Source organism: Maniola hyperantus, chromosome 23 (assembly GCF_902806685.2).
Source record: "Maniola hyperantus chromosome 23, iAphHyp1.2, whole genome shotgun sequence".
Classification (NCBI taxonomy): Eukaryota; Metazoa; Arthropoda; class Insecta; order Lepidoptera; family Nymphalidae; genus Maniola; species Maniola hyperantus.
This window is the reverse complement of record NC_048558.1, coordinates 8,251,285-8,267,148: the sequence shown is the minus strand read 5'-3', so window position 1 is coordinate 8,267,148 and position 15,864 is coordinate 8,251,285. Positions and strand designations below refer to the sequence as shown.

General features: G+C 38.7%; 1 protein-coding gene across 1 annotated transcript in view; it reads left to right on the top strand.

The window, feature by feature from the left end:
* LOC138403955 (uncharacterized) overlaps window positions 1-15,864 on the top strand; it is a 34,343-nt gene that overhangs the window by 14,836 nt on the left and 3,643 nt on the right. Inside the window, exons 11-15 of the mRNA XM_069506328.1 lie at window positions 921-1,025; window positions 2,037-2,175; window positions 3,455-3,623; window positions 6,145-6,268; window positions 8,850-8,942. Coding sequence (XP_069362429.1) covers window positions 921-1,025; window positions 2,037-2,175; window positions 3,455-3,623; window positions 6,145-6,268; window positions 8,850-8,942 — 630 coding nt within the window. The remainder of the gene's footprint in view (window positions 1-920; window positions 1,026-2,036; window positions 2,176-3,454; window positions 3,624-6,144; window positions 6,269-8,849; window positions 8,943-15,864) is intronic.

The window sequence follows — 15,864 nt, the reverse complement described above, 5'->3', positions numbered from 1 at the left end:
CCCCTGCCAGGAATCGAACCCGGGACCTCCCACTAATAAGACCACAGCGCTCACGAGTCACGACTGCGCCAGGGAGGTCGTCGAAGAAGAACTGTTGTACAGTTCATAGAATCTCGCATACTAAGCGCGCGTCAAATACCGGCGGGGTGATTACGTAAAACGTTGCAGTAGCGACAGCAGTAGCAATGCGATAGTTCATTTGCTGTCTCTCTTCCTCTTCTTCTTATTTTGCTTTGTGGCTATTGCTGTCTCGCAAGCCTGTCGCGAGATACGTAATCACCCCGCGGATACAGTACGCGCGGCGAGAGTTTGGCTTTGACCGTTATTGCGCAGAAATCAGAAATTGGGTATCAACGGGCAATTAGTGGGGTGCGGGGCGGGTGTGTAGGCGCACGCGGTGCTCTGATTGGCGCTCCACTGCTCCAGTCGTTCCCTGCCTCTGTTTGTACAATCACGTTCACAAGTGAATTGCTATTTTCGTTAATTGTTTATTATATAAGAATCTGAATAGCACTGCTGCTAAGACTTTTTTTTAATGTTAACTTTTGTATTTAATAAGTTTTCTTTTGTTTGTATGTACCAATTTTACATGTATCTTGGAATAAATAATTTTATTAAAAAACAATTATTTAGAATTTTCATCGCTGTCTCTGTAAACTTTAAAAGGAAATAAACATTTTATATAAGTAAAATAACTATCAATAGTTTTCATAAATGAAGAAGTTTATCTATTTCGTATTATTTTCTAGCATTATTACCACTGTACATGAATTTTGACCCACTCAAATATCCAACCTGGTACATAAAAAAGGAAAAGTATTGTGTGCGTGACAGTACCCATGCGCAGTAATCCCCTCCACCCGAAGGTCAAAGCCAAACTCTCGCCGCGCGATCTGTAACATGCATTACTTTTTTTTCAGATTCTTTAAGTTGTGATTTTGAGTACTGGGAGCTGTGCGGGTGGAAAAATGATGAAGCAGCGACCGGAGAGTGGCAATCAGAAGTAGATGACTATGAAGATGAAGGTGAGATTATTTTGTTTTATGTTTACTAAGGGCCTTTTCAGTGCGACGCGGATGACCTACGCGGACGTCCGCGACGGACGGTAAAATGTATGAAACCTTAACAGCGCGTTGAGAGCGACGCGCGCGGAGCTGTCCGCGTCGCAGATGTCCGCGGGCGGACGGTGCTCGGTTGTAATGTTCAGTGCTCGGCGGACAGCTCAATCACCAAATTCAAAGTCGTATCCATGACACTGTACCTGTACCACTCTCGATCACGATCCGCATCGCACTGAACGACGAGTTCATCCGCGACGGACGCAAAACCTCATCCGCGTGCGGACGGTCCGCGTCGCACTGAATAGGGCCTTAGGCTTTCTGTCCGTTCGTCCGTCTGTCTATCAGTGAGCTGTTCGTTGTTGTGTAGTATTTCACATAATATTAATAACACAATATAAAAAAAATGATGAAGCAGCGACCGGTGAGTGGCAAACAGGTGATTCTGAAGATGAAGGTGAGATTATTTTGTTTTTGTAATTAGGGTTCCGTACCCGAAGTGGCGTGTGGAAGACGTCATGTTGACGTCATCCAAAATAAAAATATACCATCAGCTCGAAACTTTAGTCTAGTGCTGACGTCACTAAAGTGGCGGCCACGCGCATTAGAAATTTGCGGGACCTATAATTAAATTTTCATCTCACTCGCTCGGAAATAATCCGTTTGCCCTTTGAAATCTGAGGTGAAAGTGGTAATTTTGATTTTTGAATAAGATATATAGAAACTTCTTATTGAAACCTTCACGGTACTAGCGCCTCTTATATCAATCACTTAGGGTTTCCTCGCTGTAGTGAGATGAAAAGAAAAGTTGTGTGTTTCGCATATTTCGCATGGTTGCAAATTTATTGGCGCTTGAGCTTTTGAATTCCTCAATTCAACCTTAGATTAGAACCCTTCGCTGGCTCGGAATTCAATACAAACTCTCGCGACAAAATAACAAGTTTGCAACCTTGCATAACAAATAACTATTATTTTCAGTTCAAGTATACTTTTACCTTTTCTGGTCGCCATGGGGCAGTGATGATGGCTCGGTTCGTTTGGTTTCTCCGCTTTACAGTCGGGCTCTAGAGAGAGATGGATGCTTCACCTTCTACTACAGAATCAGATCACAAAATAGGTAAGAACTAGCTAATGCCCGCGACTTCGTCCGCTTGGAATTAGGTTTTTAAAATCCCGTGGGAACTCTTTGATTTTCCGGGATAAAAAGTAGCCTATGTCACTCTCCAGATCTTTATGCCCATGCAGAAAATCACGTTAATCCGTTGCTCCGTTACGAGGTGATTGAAGGACAAACACACACTTTCGCATTTATAATATGGGTTTTAGACTTTAGTGTAGGTACCTAGATCTTGCGCAGAATCACTTGGTGACATGGCTTTGCTGGTAGGATGGTAACTAGCCACGCCTAAAGCCTTCCACCAGACCAGAGACAGTTTAAAAAATATAAATTCCCAAATTGCCCCGGCCAGGAATCGAACCTAGGGCCTCCCACTTATAAGACCACCGCGATAACCACTACGCCGAGGGTCCTCAAAACAAAGATTGTGCCATGGACTTCACCAGAGTAACGCTTGCTTCTATTCAATTACGAAGACGGCCGAAGAACCCCACCAGATAAAACGGACTTATCTAAATATATAAAAGGAAAAGTTGACTGACTGACTGACTGACTACAGATGTTATTTCTTCTCCGCTCTGGGCTGGTTTCCGCACTTAAACGTTTCCGTCTGTTGTGCGTGCATTGCCCCTCCCCGCTGAAGTCTTTACTGACTGACTGACTAACTGACTGACTGACTGATCTATCAACGCACAGCTCAAACCGCTGGACGGATCGGGCTGAAATTTGGCATGCAGATAGCTATTATGACGTAGGCATCCGCTAAGAAAGGATTTTTGCAAATTCAACCCCTATGGGGGTGAAATGGGAGATTGAAAGAATAGTCCAAGCGGACGAAGTCGCGAGCATAAGCTAGTCTAAATATATAAAAGGAAAAGGTGACTGACTGACTGACTGATGCATGACTGACTGATCTATCAACGCACAGCTCAAACCACTGCACTGGACGGATCGGGCTGAAATTTGGCATGCAGATAGCTATTATGACGTAGGCATCCACTAAGAAAGGAAAATTTAAGTCCTAAGGGTTAAAATGGGGGGTTTAAAGTATGTTCCACGTGGACGAAGTCGCGAGCATAAGCTAATGTACCTATATTTTTTTAATAGAGATAGCGAGCAAACAAGCAGGCGGGTCACCTGATGTTAAGTGATTACCGCCGCCCATGAACATTTGCAGCACCAGAGGAGCCGCCGATGCGTTGCCGGCCTTTTAGGAATTTGTTGGTCCGCCCCTTGAATAACCCCATGTTATAATCTATAATATTTTATTTATTTCTAGCTCTATCGGTATCCGGGTATACCAAAAGCCGGATAGTATATCCCTGGAAGGTTTAGTTGCGTCCAGCGACGACGTGAAGAAGGAGTATCTTCTGTTCGAGAATTTTCAAGAGCAGAGGATATGGTATCATAAGGAGTTAACACTGAAGCAGTTTGACAGCAATTTCCAGGTATGAGTATCTAGATCTACCTTCAAAAATCATTATCCAACTATTTTTAGGGTTCCGTAACCAAAGGATAAAACGGGACCTTATTACTAAGACTCCGCTTGCCGTCCGTCTGTCTGTCCGTCTGTCACCAGTTCTGTATCTCATGAACCGTGATAGATTAGACAGTTGTCACACATGATGTATTTCTATTGCCGCTATAACAACAAATGCTAAATGTTGTATAGAAGCAGGCGTTATTTTGCGGAATTCCATGATTGCACAATTGCAAAATTTTGCAATTGTGCATTGTTAGGTCTACATCTCCTGAGGATGCTGCGGTGTCGCGGCGAAACGTGCGTCGATTGTGTTTTGGGATTTGAATAGAATAGAATAGAATAGAATGTTTTTCTATTCATGTAAACTTTTTAAAAGTGCTTATGAATAGTCAGGTAGTTTTAATTTACCACTGGTTCGGAATGCCGTCCTACCGAGAAGAACCAGCAAGAAACTCGGCGGTTGCTCTTTTTAATTTTTCAATTTACAATGTTATTATACCGTACTATACAAGCCATTGCAGCCCCGTGCATTGCTGGAGCGAGTCAAATCCAAGCTTTTTTATCGTTTACATAGTCTGCGACTGTATAATATGCTTTTTTTAGGAGCATACTTTTAACACATTTTTTATTAAACTTGTGTAAAGGCAAGTCTAAAATTGGTTGTGGAATTTTATTATAAAATATTACACTCATTCCCACAAATGACTTTCGCACCTTCCAGAGGCGGAGCGCAGGAGTAGCCAGCTTATTTCTGTTTCTAGTTTGCCTATCATGGAGATCACTGATTTTTTTGTAACTGTGAATGTTTTGTCGTACAAAAATTATATTATTGTAAATATATTGGGAAGCTACTGTAAGAATACCTATTTCCTTAAATATCTCTCGTAGGGAATCGCGCGGTTTTAAATTATAAATTGCACGTATTGCCCTTTTTTTTTGTGTGGTGCTGCGTGGTGGTGGTGCGTATTGCTTACCTGGTAGCTGCTTTTTCCTGCATGGTTAGCTGTGGGAGGGCCGGCGGTGCATGTCGCATGCTGCATGTCGCACCATACAGATTCGACCTGTTTCAGCGGATTATAGCAAAGCTTTTGGTTCATTGTATAACAAATGCTAAAACACGCTACGCTACGCTATCCAACCCATCGCCGGCTCACTACAGAGCACGGGTCTCCTCTCAGACTGAGAAGGCTTTGGCCATAGTCTACCACGCTGGCCATGTGCGGATTGGTAGACTTCACACACTTTTGAGAACATTATGGAGAACTCTCAGGCATGCAGGTTTCCTCACGATGTTTTCCTTCACCGGTAAAGAAAGTGATATTTAATTAATTAAAACGCACATAACTCCGAAAAGTTAGAGGTGCGTGCCCGGGATCGAACCCCCGACCTTCGATTAGGCGGACGTCCTAACCACTAGGCTATCCTTTTCCGCAAGCAACATTATGAAAGGGATAGCAATAGGTTTAGACGTGCCTTTTTAGTTTACTTTAGAGATTGTGTTAAAACGGAGGCCACATTATCTAACACAGACTTATTTAACACATCCAAGACGCGAGTCTGCCCGCGTCATTCGAATTTAATTTGGTTTTTCACAATTTGTAAACTAAGTAATGCAACAAAGTAGACTTATGGCATTCAAATTTCGCCCCTAGCAATAATATCATCTTCACAGGTTTATATAAATCCATAGATTAATTATTGGTTTCGCTATGTAAAAATCTTTACTTGAAAGTATCCAGTGGCCCTACTGCGGTTTGACAGCTACAATGTCACGATCGCAATCATCTCTGATTGGTTAATGCTCGCTCACTATTGGCCACAATGCATTGTTGCAAGAAGAATCGCACAAATTCAGCCAATCAGAACAATTGAGATTGTAATAATGATTGATGCAGGTTTTAGACAATCGCCCTACTGTTTAAGAAATTAGTCAAAATAATGACTAATTTGTGAGTAGCTTACGTCAAACTCATTATTTTGTGTACTACGTAGTAGTACTTCTAACTTCTTTGATTTTGTCTAATTTCTTAAACTGGACACTTTCAAGTAAAGATTTTTATATTAGGTATATAAGCCTGTGAAGATGATACTGCTAGGGGGGCTCAATTTGAATGCCATAAGCCTACTTTGTCGTATTAGTTTACAAATTGCGAAAAACCAAATTAGATTTGAATTTTGCGGGCAAACCGTGTCTTGGACCTTAAAGGATTTATATTTTAGCATTTAAACTACCGTGAGTGATTTCCATTCTAAATAATATCTGTCCCGGCTGTACTCACGTGTTTAGTCGACGTTAGCCCGACTAGTTTCGAACCCATACGGGGTCCTTTTTCAAGGGAGTCCGTTCGCGCACGCGCCGCGGTTTTGACTGCGGGACGCACGTGCCGCTGCCCGTAGCCGTATGGGTTCGAAACTAGTCGGGCTAACGTCGACTACACACGTGAGTACAGCCGGGACAGATATTATTTAGGATTTATATTATTCAGATCATCATAGAAGGTCGCGTTTATAAGAGGGACATGCCCTCCCTCGAGATAGATGACGTTGCTATTGGTCAGGGCAGTAATTGCATTGAAAAGATATCCAGCACAACTGCAGATGTGATTCCGGGTAAATATTAATACACCTATTGTAATTTGACGAGCTCCCTGGCGCAGTGGTAATCGCTGTGGTCTTCTTCTTCTGCTTCTTCACTCTGGGCTGGTTTCCGCACTTAAACGTTTCCGTCTGTTGTGTGTGCATTGCCCCTCCCCGCTGAAGTCTTCACTCCAGCCAATCAAGCTCGCTCCAGAAGCCGAGTAGACCGTCCAGGTTGCCGAGGGCTTCATGAAGTGAGGTCGGGAACCCAAATGGAACCTATAACGAAAATTATACGACATTTACGATTTAATTACTTAAAACGCACATAACTCGGAAAAGTTAGAGGTGCGTGCCCGGGATCGAACCCCCGACCTCCGATTTGAAGGCGGACGTCCTAACCACTAGACTATCACAGCTTCCGTAGCGTATTTTATTAACCGACTTCAAAAAAGGAGGAGGTTCTCAATTCGTCGGAATCTTTTTTTTTTATTTTTTTTTTTATTTTTTATGTATGTTCCCCGATTACTCGAAGACGCCTGGACCGATTTTGAAAATTCTTTTTTGTTTGAAAGGGTATAGTTCAAAGTTGGTCCCATTTAAATTTGGTGAAGATCTGATGAACATCTTCGAAGATAGATACTGGAACTCCTCAACGGATAATTTATCTAACCATTAATTAGAGCCTCGATAGTTCAACGGTTAATAAGGGAGCGGACTGAAAACCGAAAGGTCGCCGGTTCAAATCCCACCCGTTGCACTACTGTCGTACCTACTCCTAGCACAAGCATTTAACCCCATATTCCCCCTCATATTTCGGAAAGGGGAATATTGGCGCCGATTCTGTTGTTTTTCGCTAAACTAAATTTAGAGTATCTGCATCCTCTTCTTTTTAATATTGCTAAAAGGACGGAACATGAATTTTACATTTAAAGACTATAAATTCTAGTGCACGCTACAAATTTAAACGATACGCTCGCGACTGGCAGCTAAAGTCACAAGGTTTGACGGCTCTAAATTAAACTTAAAACCACAAAACTGTCAAACTATATCTGTCCTTTTCATATTATATTAGTAAGAAGAGGATGCGAATGCTCTAAAATTTAGTTGTGCTCAGAATCAGTACCAGTAGTCAGCAATTTGGCTAATCTTCTTTAAAAAAAAAATCTTCCTTTTACGTTTAGGACCTTCTACAACAATACAAGCACCAACGATACCAACACCAGCTACTTTAACACCATGGGCACCAACTGCACCACGGCCGACAACAACCCATCGTTCGCGACAACAAAACGGTATTTACCTACTTAGCCATGTCTTTGACGACTCTAGGGAATAAGTTAGTTATAGGAACTTAAGTGGCAAACCAACATTGATAGAAATACTAATTGACAAAAAACAAATGACAAAGTTTCATTTCCCAAACAAATTGTGGCAAAATTATGAATCGTTTTATGATCGTTATAAAACTTATGTTTCTACAAATAATTCACTTGATAAAACAAATTACCAGACAAATTGTCATTTCATAAAATATTATTTGACAAACAATTGATTTCTTTAATCGTGTTAATTAGTAAAACAACATATCTATCGCACTTTTTTTTTGATAAAATTAATTGTTTGATAAATACTTTAAGAATTCACCAAATCTTTTATATGTCGACCGGGTCGACGGAAGAGACTGCTTACTATAATGGGCTCCGTCGACGTGCCCCGGTCGACGAGAAGAGACCACCACTATGGTGGGGGATCTCTCTCATCCCCCCCGCTCCCACCATCAAGAGCGAGCGAAGCGAGCTCGGGACTTGGGGCACTCCGACTCGGAACGGTTAGGTTAGAAGGGGATGGCGGGGTCTGTAAGACCCCGCCATCCCCTTCGTGGGTTATTTTTTTTTTACCACCCAGAAAAACTGATAATTTGTCATACGTTTTTTGTCATTCATTAGTGAACCGTAATAACCATTTAAAATTATTGATTAAACTAAAAAAAGCACGACAAATGATTGTGACGTCACACACTGGTATTTTATAGAATCTCGCATAGGTAGGTACTAAGCACGCGTTTTGACGTTTGATAAAAAGTTACTGATTTGACTAGTTGTCAAATACCGTATTAGGTATAAATCGACTTAGTCCGCGTGGAATTAAGTTTTTTTTAAATCCTGACTCGCACTTGGCTGGTTTTTATGTTGGTTCTGCAGATGATTAAGCTTGCTTATTACTGTAATATTATAAAGGCCAAAGTTTGTATCTATGTGTGTATGTAGCTATGTTTGTTACTCTTTAACGCAAAAACTAGTGGCCTGGACTGTGGGGTGCTTCTAGTCTTATGAGTGCGCGACGTCAGAAATATGTTGAGACTATCTGATGCTCGCGACTTGGTCCGCGTGGACTACACAAATTTCAAACCCCTATTTCACCCCCTTAGGGGTTGAAGTTTCAAAAACCCTTTCTTACCGGATGCCTACGTCATGATAGCTATCTGCATGCCAAATTTCAGCCCGATCCTGTGTCTAGTTTGAGCTGTGAGTTGATAGATCAGCCAGTCAGTCAGTCACCTTTTCCTTTTATATATTTATATTGAGATTTCAGTATAAATTGTTATTTTCAGATTCTTTGAGTTGTGATTTCCAAGACAGTGATCTCTGCGGATGGAAAAATGACCCGACAGCGTTTGGAACTTGGGGTGAAGTTTTTGACCCCGGTAAGACTATCTCTGTCTCTTCTCACACATCATCATCAATCATCAATCATCAATCAATACTTATAATAAAACTGTAACAGGTCAAATTCTGTACATTGAAGATATTTTGAAAATTTTTTTTCGAGGGCACTCTATAATCGATACTGAACCCAAAACTGTAATTTTTTTCATTTTTGTCTGTCTGTCTGTCTGTCTGTATCACGGCCGCGCATCACGCTGAAACTACTGAATGGATTCCAATGAAACTTGGTACGATTTAAGGTCATACTATGAGGAAGAATATAGGATACTTTTTATCCCGAAATTCAGCATGGTTCCCGTAGGAGAGGGGACGAAAGTTAAAATGTATACTGAGTTGTAATTCATTAACGCGTAGTCCGATTTCATTCATTCTTTTTTTGTTAGAAAGGGGATATTTTAAAGATTGTTCCGTAAATATTTCAAGGTCATCGGTTTTTAACCGACTAGCGACTGTCAAAACGGAGGTGTTTCTTTTTTCTACATCGATTTTTTCGAGGTTTCTGAACCGATTTGCAAAATTATTTTAAAAATCAACAAAAAAATTTTACGTCGTGGTCACATAAAAAATTCTGGATTCAACTCCTTAATCCTGATGCTGCAGGGTTACTGCCCGCCTGGGTTATCAAGATTCAGGAAGTGTTCATAGTGAATTCATATTGTAGGTACCAAGCAACGACAACAATCCCGAAAAATCAAAGAGTTCCCGCGGGATTTTAAAAAACTTAAATCCACGCGGACGAAGTCGCAGGAATCAGCTAGTTTATTATAAAGGAGGTCAGCCATATTATGTTTCGTTACTATATTTGGACAAGAGGACATCTCGAAGCTTCCTGCACGCTGCCCAACCGAGTTGGATTTGGCGGCTGAACTCTTTCTCGAATTTGGACCTACCTATTAGATTGTCCAAAATTCCTCTTGAAGACCAAAGTCTTCGAACAGTGCGTGTTGCCAGTGATGATATGGATCCGAGACATGGTCGCTAATTATGGGCCTCATGAGAAAGCTCAGAGTCACTCAGCGGGCGATGGAGAGAGCTATGCTTGGAGTTTCTCTACGTGATCAAATCAGAATTGAGGAGATCCGTAGGAGAACTAGAGAAACCGACATTGCTCAACGGGTTGCGAAGTTGTTGAAGGGTTGTAGTGGCAATGGGCAGGGCACATAGTTCGTAAAACCGATAGACGTACGTAACCGATAGGGATCCCAAGGTGCTGAAATGACGACCTCGCACCGGAAGACGCAGCATTGGACCCCCACTAGGTGGACGGACGACATCAGACGAGTCGCAGGGAGCCGCTGGATTCAGGCGGCGCAAGACCGTGGCGTGTGGAAGTCTCTACAAGAGACCTATGTCCAGCAGTGGACGTCTATCGGTTGATAATGATGATGATGACGTTATTTTTGTGACAAAGACTGATCGAATTGTGAACTTCCGTAGCGCAGTGGTGAGCGCTGCCGATTTATAAGTGCGAGGTCTTGGGTTTGATACCCGGCAGGGGCAATTTGGGAGTTTGTGAATTGTTTCTCTTTTAATACAATAATACAATAATACAAACTTCTTTATTGCGAATATGGGTAAACAGTGGAGATGTTACAAAGTAAAAAGGTACAGCCTAATTCTGCCTATTAGCATGCAATATGTTATGATATACCTAACAACGTGTACATTGATAAAATTAGTCACATTATATATTTAGTCACAAAAAATAATAAAAATAATAAAATAGTATTGAGTATTGTAGAAGAATTTTTTTACAGTTTTTTAAAATTTATCATCAAAGTACTCGTTTATGGAATAGAGAAGGATAATAGAGATTTAATATAAGCTTTGACCGTGGCTAGTTACCATGCTACCGTACCGGCAAAGCCGTTCCGCGTAGCGATTTCTGGTAGTGGGTTTATTAATAAAAAGAGAATTGAATTAAATCCTGACCCACCAATTTACACACAATATACCTAAGTTAATGATAATTATCCTAGTATTAAATAACCACTTAAAAATTAAAAATTGTGATTTTAAACTTGTGGATGTTTTTATTTGATTCACAATATTATTGGTAAATTGTATATAACCTAGAATCATTGTGACTTAATCTTAGATTTAATGAAAAACCGCAAGTTCTAGAGGTGTTAAATCCTATGTTAAGTTATCAGTAATGAAACAGCAACAAAATGCTGCATAAAACATAGGTACATACTTCTCGACTCTAGTATCATAAGGTCGGATGTGGATTTTTGCTACTTTTCAGGAGAGCCAAAACAAAAATGCTAGGGAAATCGGGTCATAATTTCTAAACTACTAGAGATACAATTTCAGTTGTTTTTGTAATATTTAACACTTAACTGTACCTATCATTAACCATTACTAGAAATACTTTATCATTAATAAATAAAATATAAACTCACAATTTCTTCAAAATGGACGATATGCGACTTTATGCTGGTAATATTCGTAACTGTGCTAAAAAATTGTGTGCATAAGTTGTAAACCGACTTTATGGCTGCAATTTTTACTATTACAAATTTGAAATAAAAGTCGGATCTATTACTTAATATTTCATAATACGTCTTAACTGATTATACATAAGTAATATTCGGACAAAAGATCACAGTAGTTATCTCACAAAAATCATTTAGGAGTTTTGTGAGATAGCAACAATGTACCTATCTGATTTTTTCTGAAACTGATTAGTTAGATCTGAAACATAATAATTGCATTCGCCCGATAGTCTGACCATTGTATCCGTGTAAACCTTGTGACTTCTGAATGAATGAAAATAACATTTACAAATTCAAAAATAAAGCCCATTAATTAAAAACAACGGCCAAAAATTGGAAAAAAAAATTACAAAGTAATTAGAAACCTACAGTGGGCCAAACATTTTTTGTGGAATTGCACACATGACGGTTACATCAATATAGAAATCTAAAACATGCCAACATAGCCTGATTTTCCTTATAATGATTAGGAACGTAAAGTAAGAATGGAGGTCAGCAGGTACCTACTGCAAAAGTTGGTTATATTTTACAGTGGATAATGTATGTATGTATGTATGTATATACTTTATTGCACCACAGAAACACAAATGACAGGTTACAAAAAGAAATCTTAATAAGTAGGTACAAAAAGGCGGTCTTATCGCTAAATAGCGATCTCTTCCAGACAACCTTAACGCTAGGGAAAAAACGAACAAACGGACAATGGGAGGTGGTGTAAAATAAACCTAAATACCAATAGGTAAATAAACTAAACCATATAATAAGAATATAAAATACATATTATTAATACACTAATATAAATACTAATAATGGTTTCTCATTATGTCGTATATTGGGCGAAAGCGGGGAAGAATTTTAAGTTTATATGTACCTATAACATACTAATGAAATACAAAAAAGTCTTCTTTAAAGTAGTGTTTATAAAATAATAACACCCAGCATTATTGCGTTAGTTGTAGCCAGGTAATATATTCCGAAATCTGAAAATCCCCGCCGTTCTTTTTTTTTTTGAAATAACAAACGGTCCTGATATATTACCTTTGTAAAGGGATGTGGTCTTTAAAAATATGTTGTAGTGCCAAATCAAACTTATCAAAAAGTTTTGTTTCCTTCGCATGTTCTTGTAAACTGTGACCAATCTCTTAGTTTAGTAATCTGCATTGTTTTCAGCTGTTCCCTTTTTTCTATTTGTGCATGGATTACATCTTACTCCACGTAGGTACATGTTGCATTTTAGCATAAAGCTTGTGATTTATCACCTTTTAGTGTGGTAATCCTTATAATAATCATAAGTAAGCCATAACGATTATCATGTTCCGATTATGACCGACACAATTATCAGACCACAAAGTCAATTCTTCAACAATTTCGAGAATACTTTGTTTCTTCTCTAGTAGATTAATGAAATAAGACAAGATACTGTTTTATTCCTTCCGCTGCAGCTGATGTTTTCAGACCACATTAATGTAGCAACACTGCTGGTAGCATCATGAATGGTTTTTAAGGTGCAGAAACTACGCAGGTATAAGGATTTACTGTTAGTCAAATCCGGCATTGCCACTTTTGTAATAAAAAAATACTTTCTGCTTTCTTGAAAATTCAATTGCTTCTGTTTCGACTGTTCTTTTTAACAGATATACTTTTTTAAACTGTTTCTTTCGTGTTTTAGTTAAGTTTTTTATTTTTTTACTTTCACTTTCATTAGTTGTTTAATTAATAAATTAATTTATACTACATTTATATTTAAATTAACATAATCTAAAGCTTCCTAAATTTAGGTATGTTTCGTTAGAATCACTATCATCACATATTGTAGGTGCCTTATAATTTCTGCTCTCGATTAATATCAAATTCGGTCGATTATAAGACGGGTAAAGAAGAAAAAAATTGATTAGGTACTCTAATTTTTTAAGGCTACCTTAAAAACTAGGGCAATAAATTTTTAAACTGATGATTTGAACTACGATTCATAAAAAAAACCATAAATGCACGGTTTTTTGCTTAGTGGGGTATTATTATAATATATGTTTAGATTTCCATGGTGTGATTTTCGTGGTCCTAAAAGATTTTCTAGTCTACATTTTCAAAATGTCTTCAGCTTTATTCTGGCTCTTTACTTTTTTCCCGCAGTTTAGTCCAAAATTTTGGTGAAATAGGATGGATCTCTTACCTATTAATCACATCAACTTTAATGTAGTCACAAACAAAAAGCTTTATTTCAACTTACTTCCATGAATTTTATTGCAAAATTATTTATATTACAAGGCAAAAAGTCTTAAATGATTCACAGTCCAAATATTAATACAAAAAATTCGAAGCATAACATCTGTTGTGATTTTACCTAACAAAATTATTACATATTTTAGAAGCAGAAGTGCGTAACTGCAGTACCAGCTAGTATTACAAATAAACTTATTTCGTAGCATAATGGTCGAACTCAAAATACATCTATCATTTTTCTCCATTGCTTTGATGCATACATACGCAAGTCAAAAAATATAATTATGGTTCTCCAAATTTTTAGAATGTGTTCAGATACGACATTATGCATGTATTTATCTTTGCAACGAAAAGAGATAGAAATACTGGTGTCAGCTTGGCAGAAAGAGCCCGAAATGCTCATTACCTTTATGTAAAAAAGTGAGTTTGGTCGGTAGTACACATCCGACCTTATGATACTAGAGTCGAGACTTGTAAACGACTTTTATATAATAAAACTAGCTGACACGGCTTCGCTCGGGTGGAGCTTAGAAAATTGAGGGGGAGGTTGAATTAAATTTTTCTCTCCGTACGAACCATCCTCGTACTTCAAGGAATATTATAAAAAAGAATTAGCGAAATCGGTTCAGCGGTTCTCGAGATTTGCGATGAGCAACACATTTAGTGATTCATTTTTATGTTATACTAGCTGATCCCCGCGGCTTCGCCCGAGTGGATTTAGGTTTTTAAAGATCCCGTATAGCCTATGTCACTCAGGAATAATGTAGCTTTCTACTGGTGAAAGAATTTTTAAAATCGGTTCAGTAGTTCCAAAGATTACCCCCTACAAACAAACTTAACGACATTACCTCTTTATATAATAGAAGAAGAAGAAGAAGAAGAAGATAAGTAGAAGATGGGTTACGGTTCTATAGAAATTCTGTCATTGGCCTTTCCTTACACCTTCCATCTTAGTCTGCATCACTTACCACCAGGTGAAATCGCATCAAATACACTAGATTGATAACAAAATATTTTCAGATAACAAGTTCCTGAATGCCTATATGCCCCGGATCCACATACACCGTCGGTCAGGAAACAGGACAGCTCGTTTGATTTCTCCACTTTACAGTTGGGATCTAGAGAGAAACGGCTGTTTCTACTTCTGCTATAACATGTATAGCGCATATTACTATTATGCTGATCCCAGGTGCGTAGTCTTCTTCTATTATATAAAAGGAAAAGCTGGCTTGGCTAACTTACTGACTGACTGGCTGGCTGGCTGATCTATCAACGCACAGCTCAAACTACTTGATGGGCAGTGGCGTGCAGGTCATAGAGGCATAAATGCACTGCTTACCCCAGTTGTAATAGCTCAATGCATATTTTTCATTATGACCTGCCAGTAAACAGGTTTCTACCTAACTAATGCCTACACTGGCTTCAAACACTGTGCACGCCACTGTTGATGGGTTGGACTGAAATTTAGCATGCAGTTAGCCATTATGACGTAGACATCCGCCAAGAAAGGATTTTTGAAAATTGAACCCCTAAGGGGGTAAAATAGGGGTTTGAATTTTGTGTAGTCCAAGCGGACGAAGTCGCGCGTGTGAGATTTAGATAAAAAGAGAGAAGTTAAGACAGTGGGCTTTAATAGTGATGATAAATTAAATACAATGATTACTAATGAAAGTTATCATTTATCAATTATTTGTCAGGTAAGGCCAAATACTAAGTAATTAAAAATCAAGCAAAGCATCTGCTGTATTATTTCAAAGTAAGAATCCTAATCATCTAAACAGGCTTCTAATAATTAGAAGCTAACAACCTAATGTTTACTTTTATCTCAATGTCTAAAATAATTAATTAGCAAAAGAGGGTAGGTTATAAATACAGAAGTAAAACCAACCAAGTCGAATAATAATTGATCATTTATTGAAAGATCTTTAATACTTGAATCTTTATAGACCTATCTGTATTTTGTTGTATTTCTCAGCATAGGTCTATTTCATATTAAAATGAATCTACCACCCGTTTCCAAAGGTGTTTCGTTGTGGAGAAGAAATGGGCAAAGAAACTCCACAACACACATCTTTTAAAAGCATTACAACATTCCATAATACATAACATAATATCTAAACATATTTGGTACATAGTTATAATAACTAAACCTTTATAAGGCAAGTGATTACGGTAGGTATAT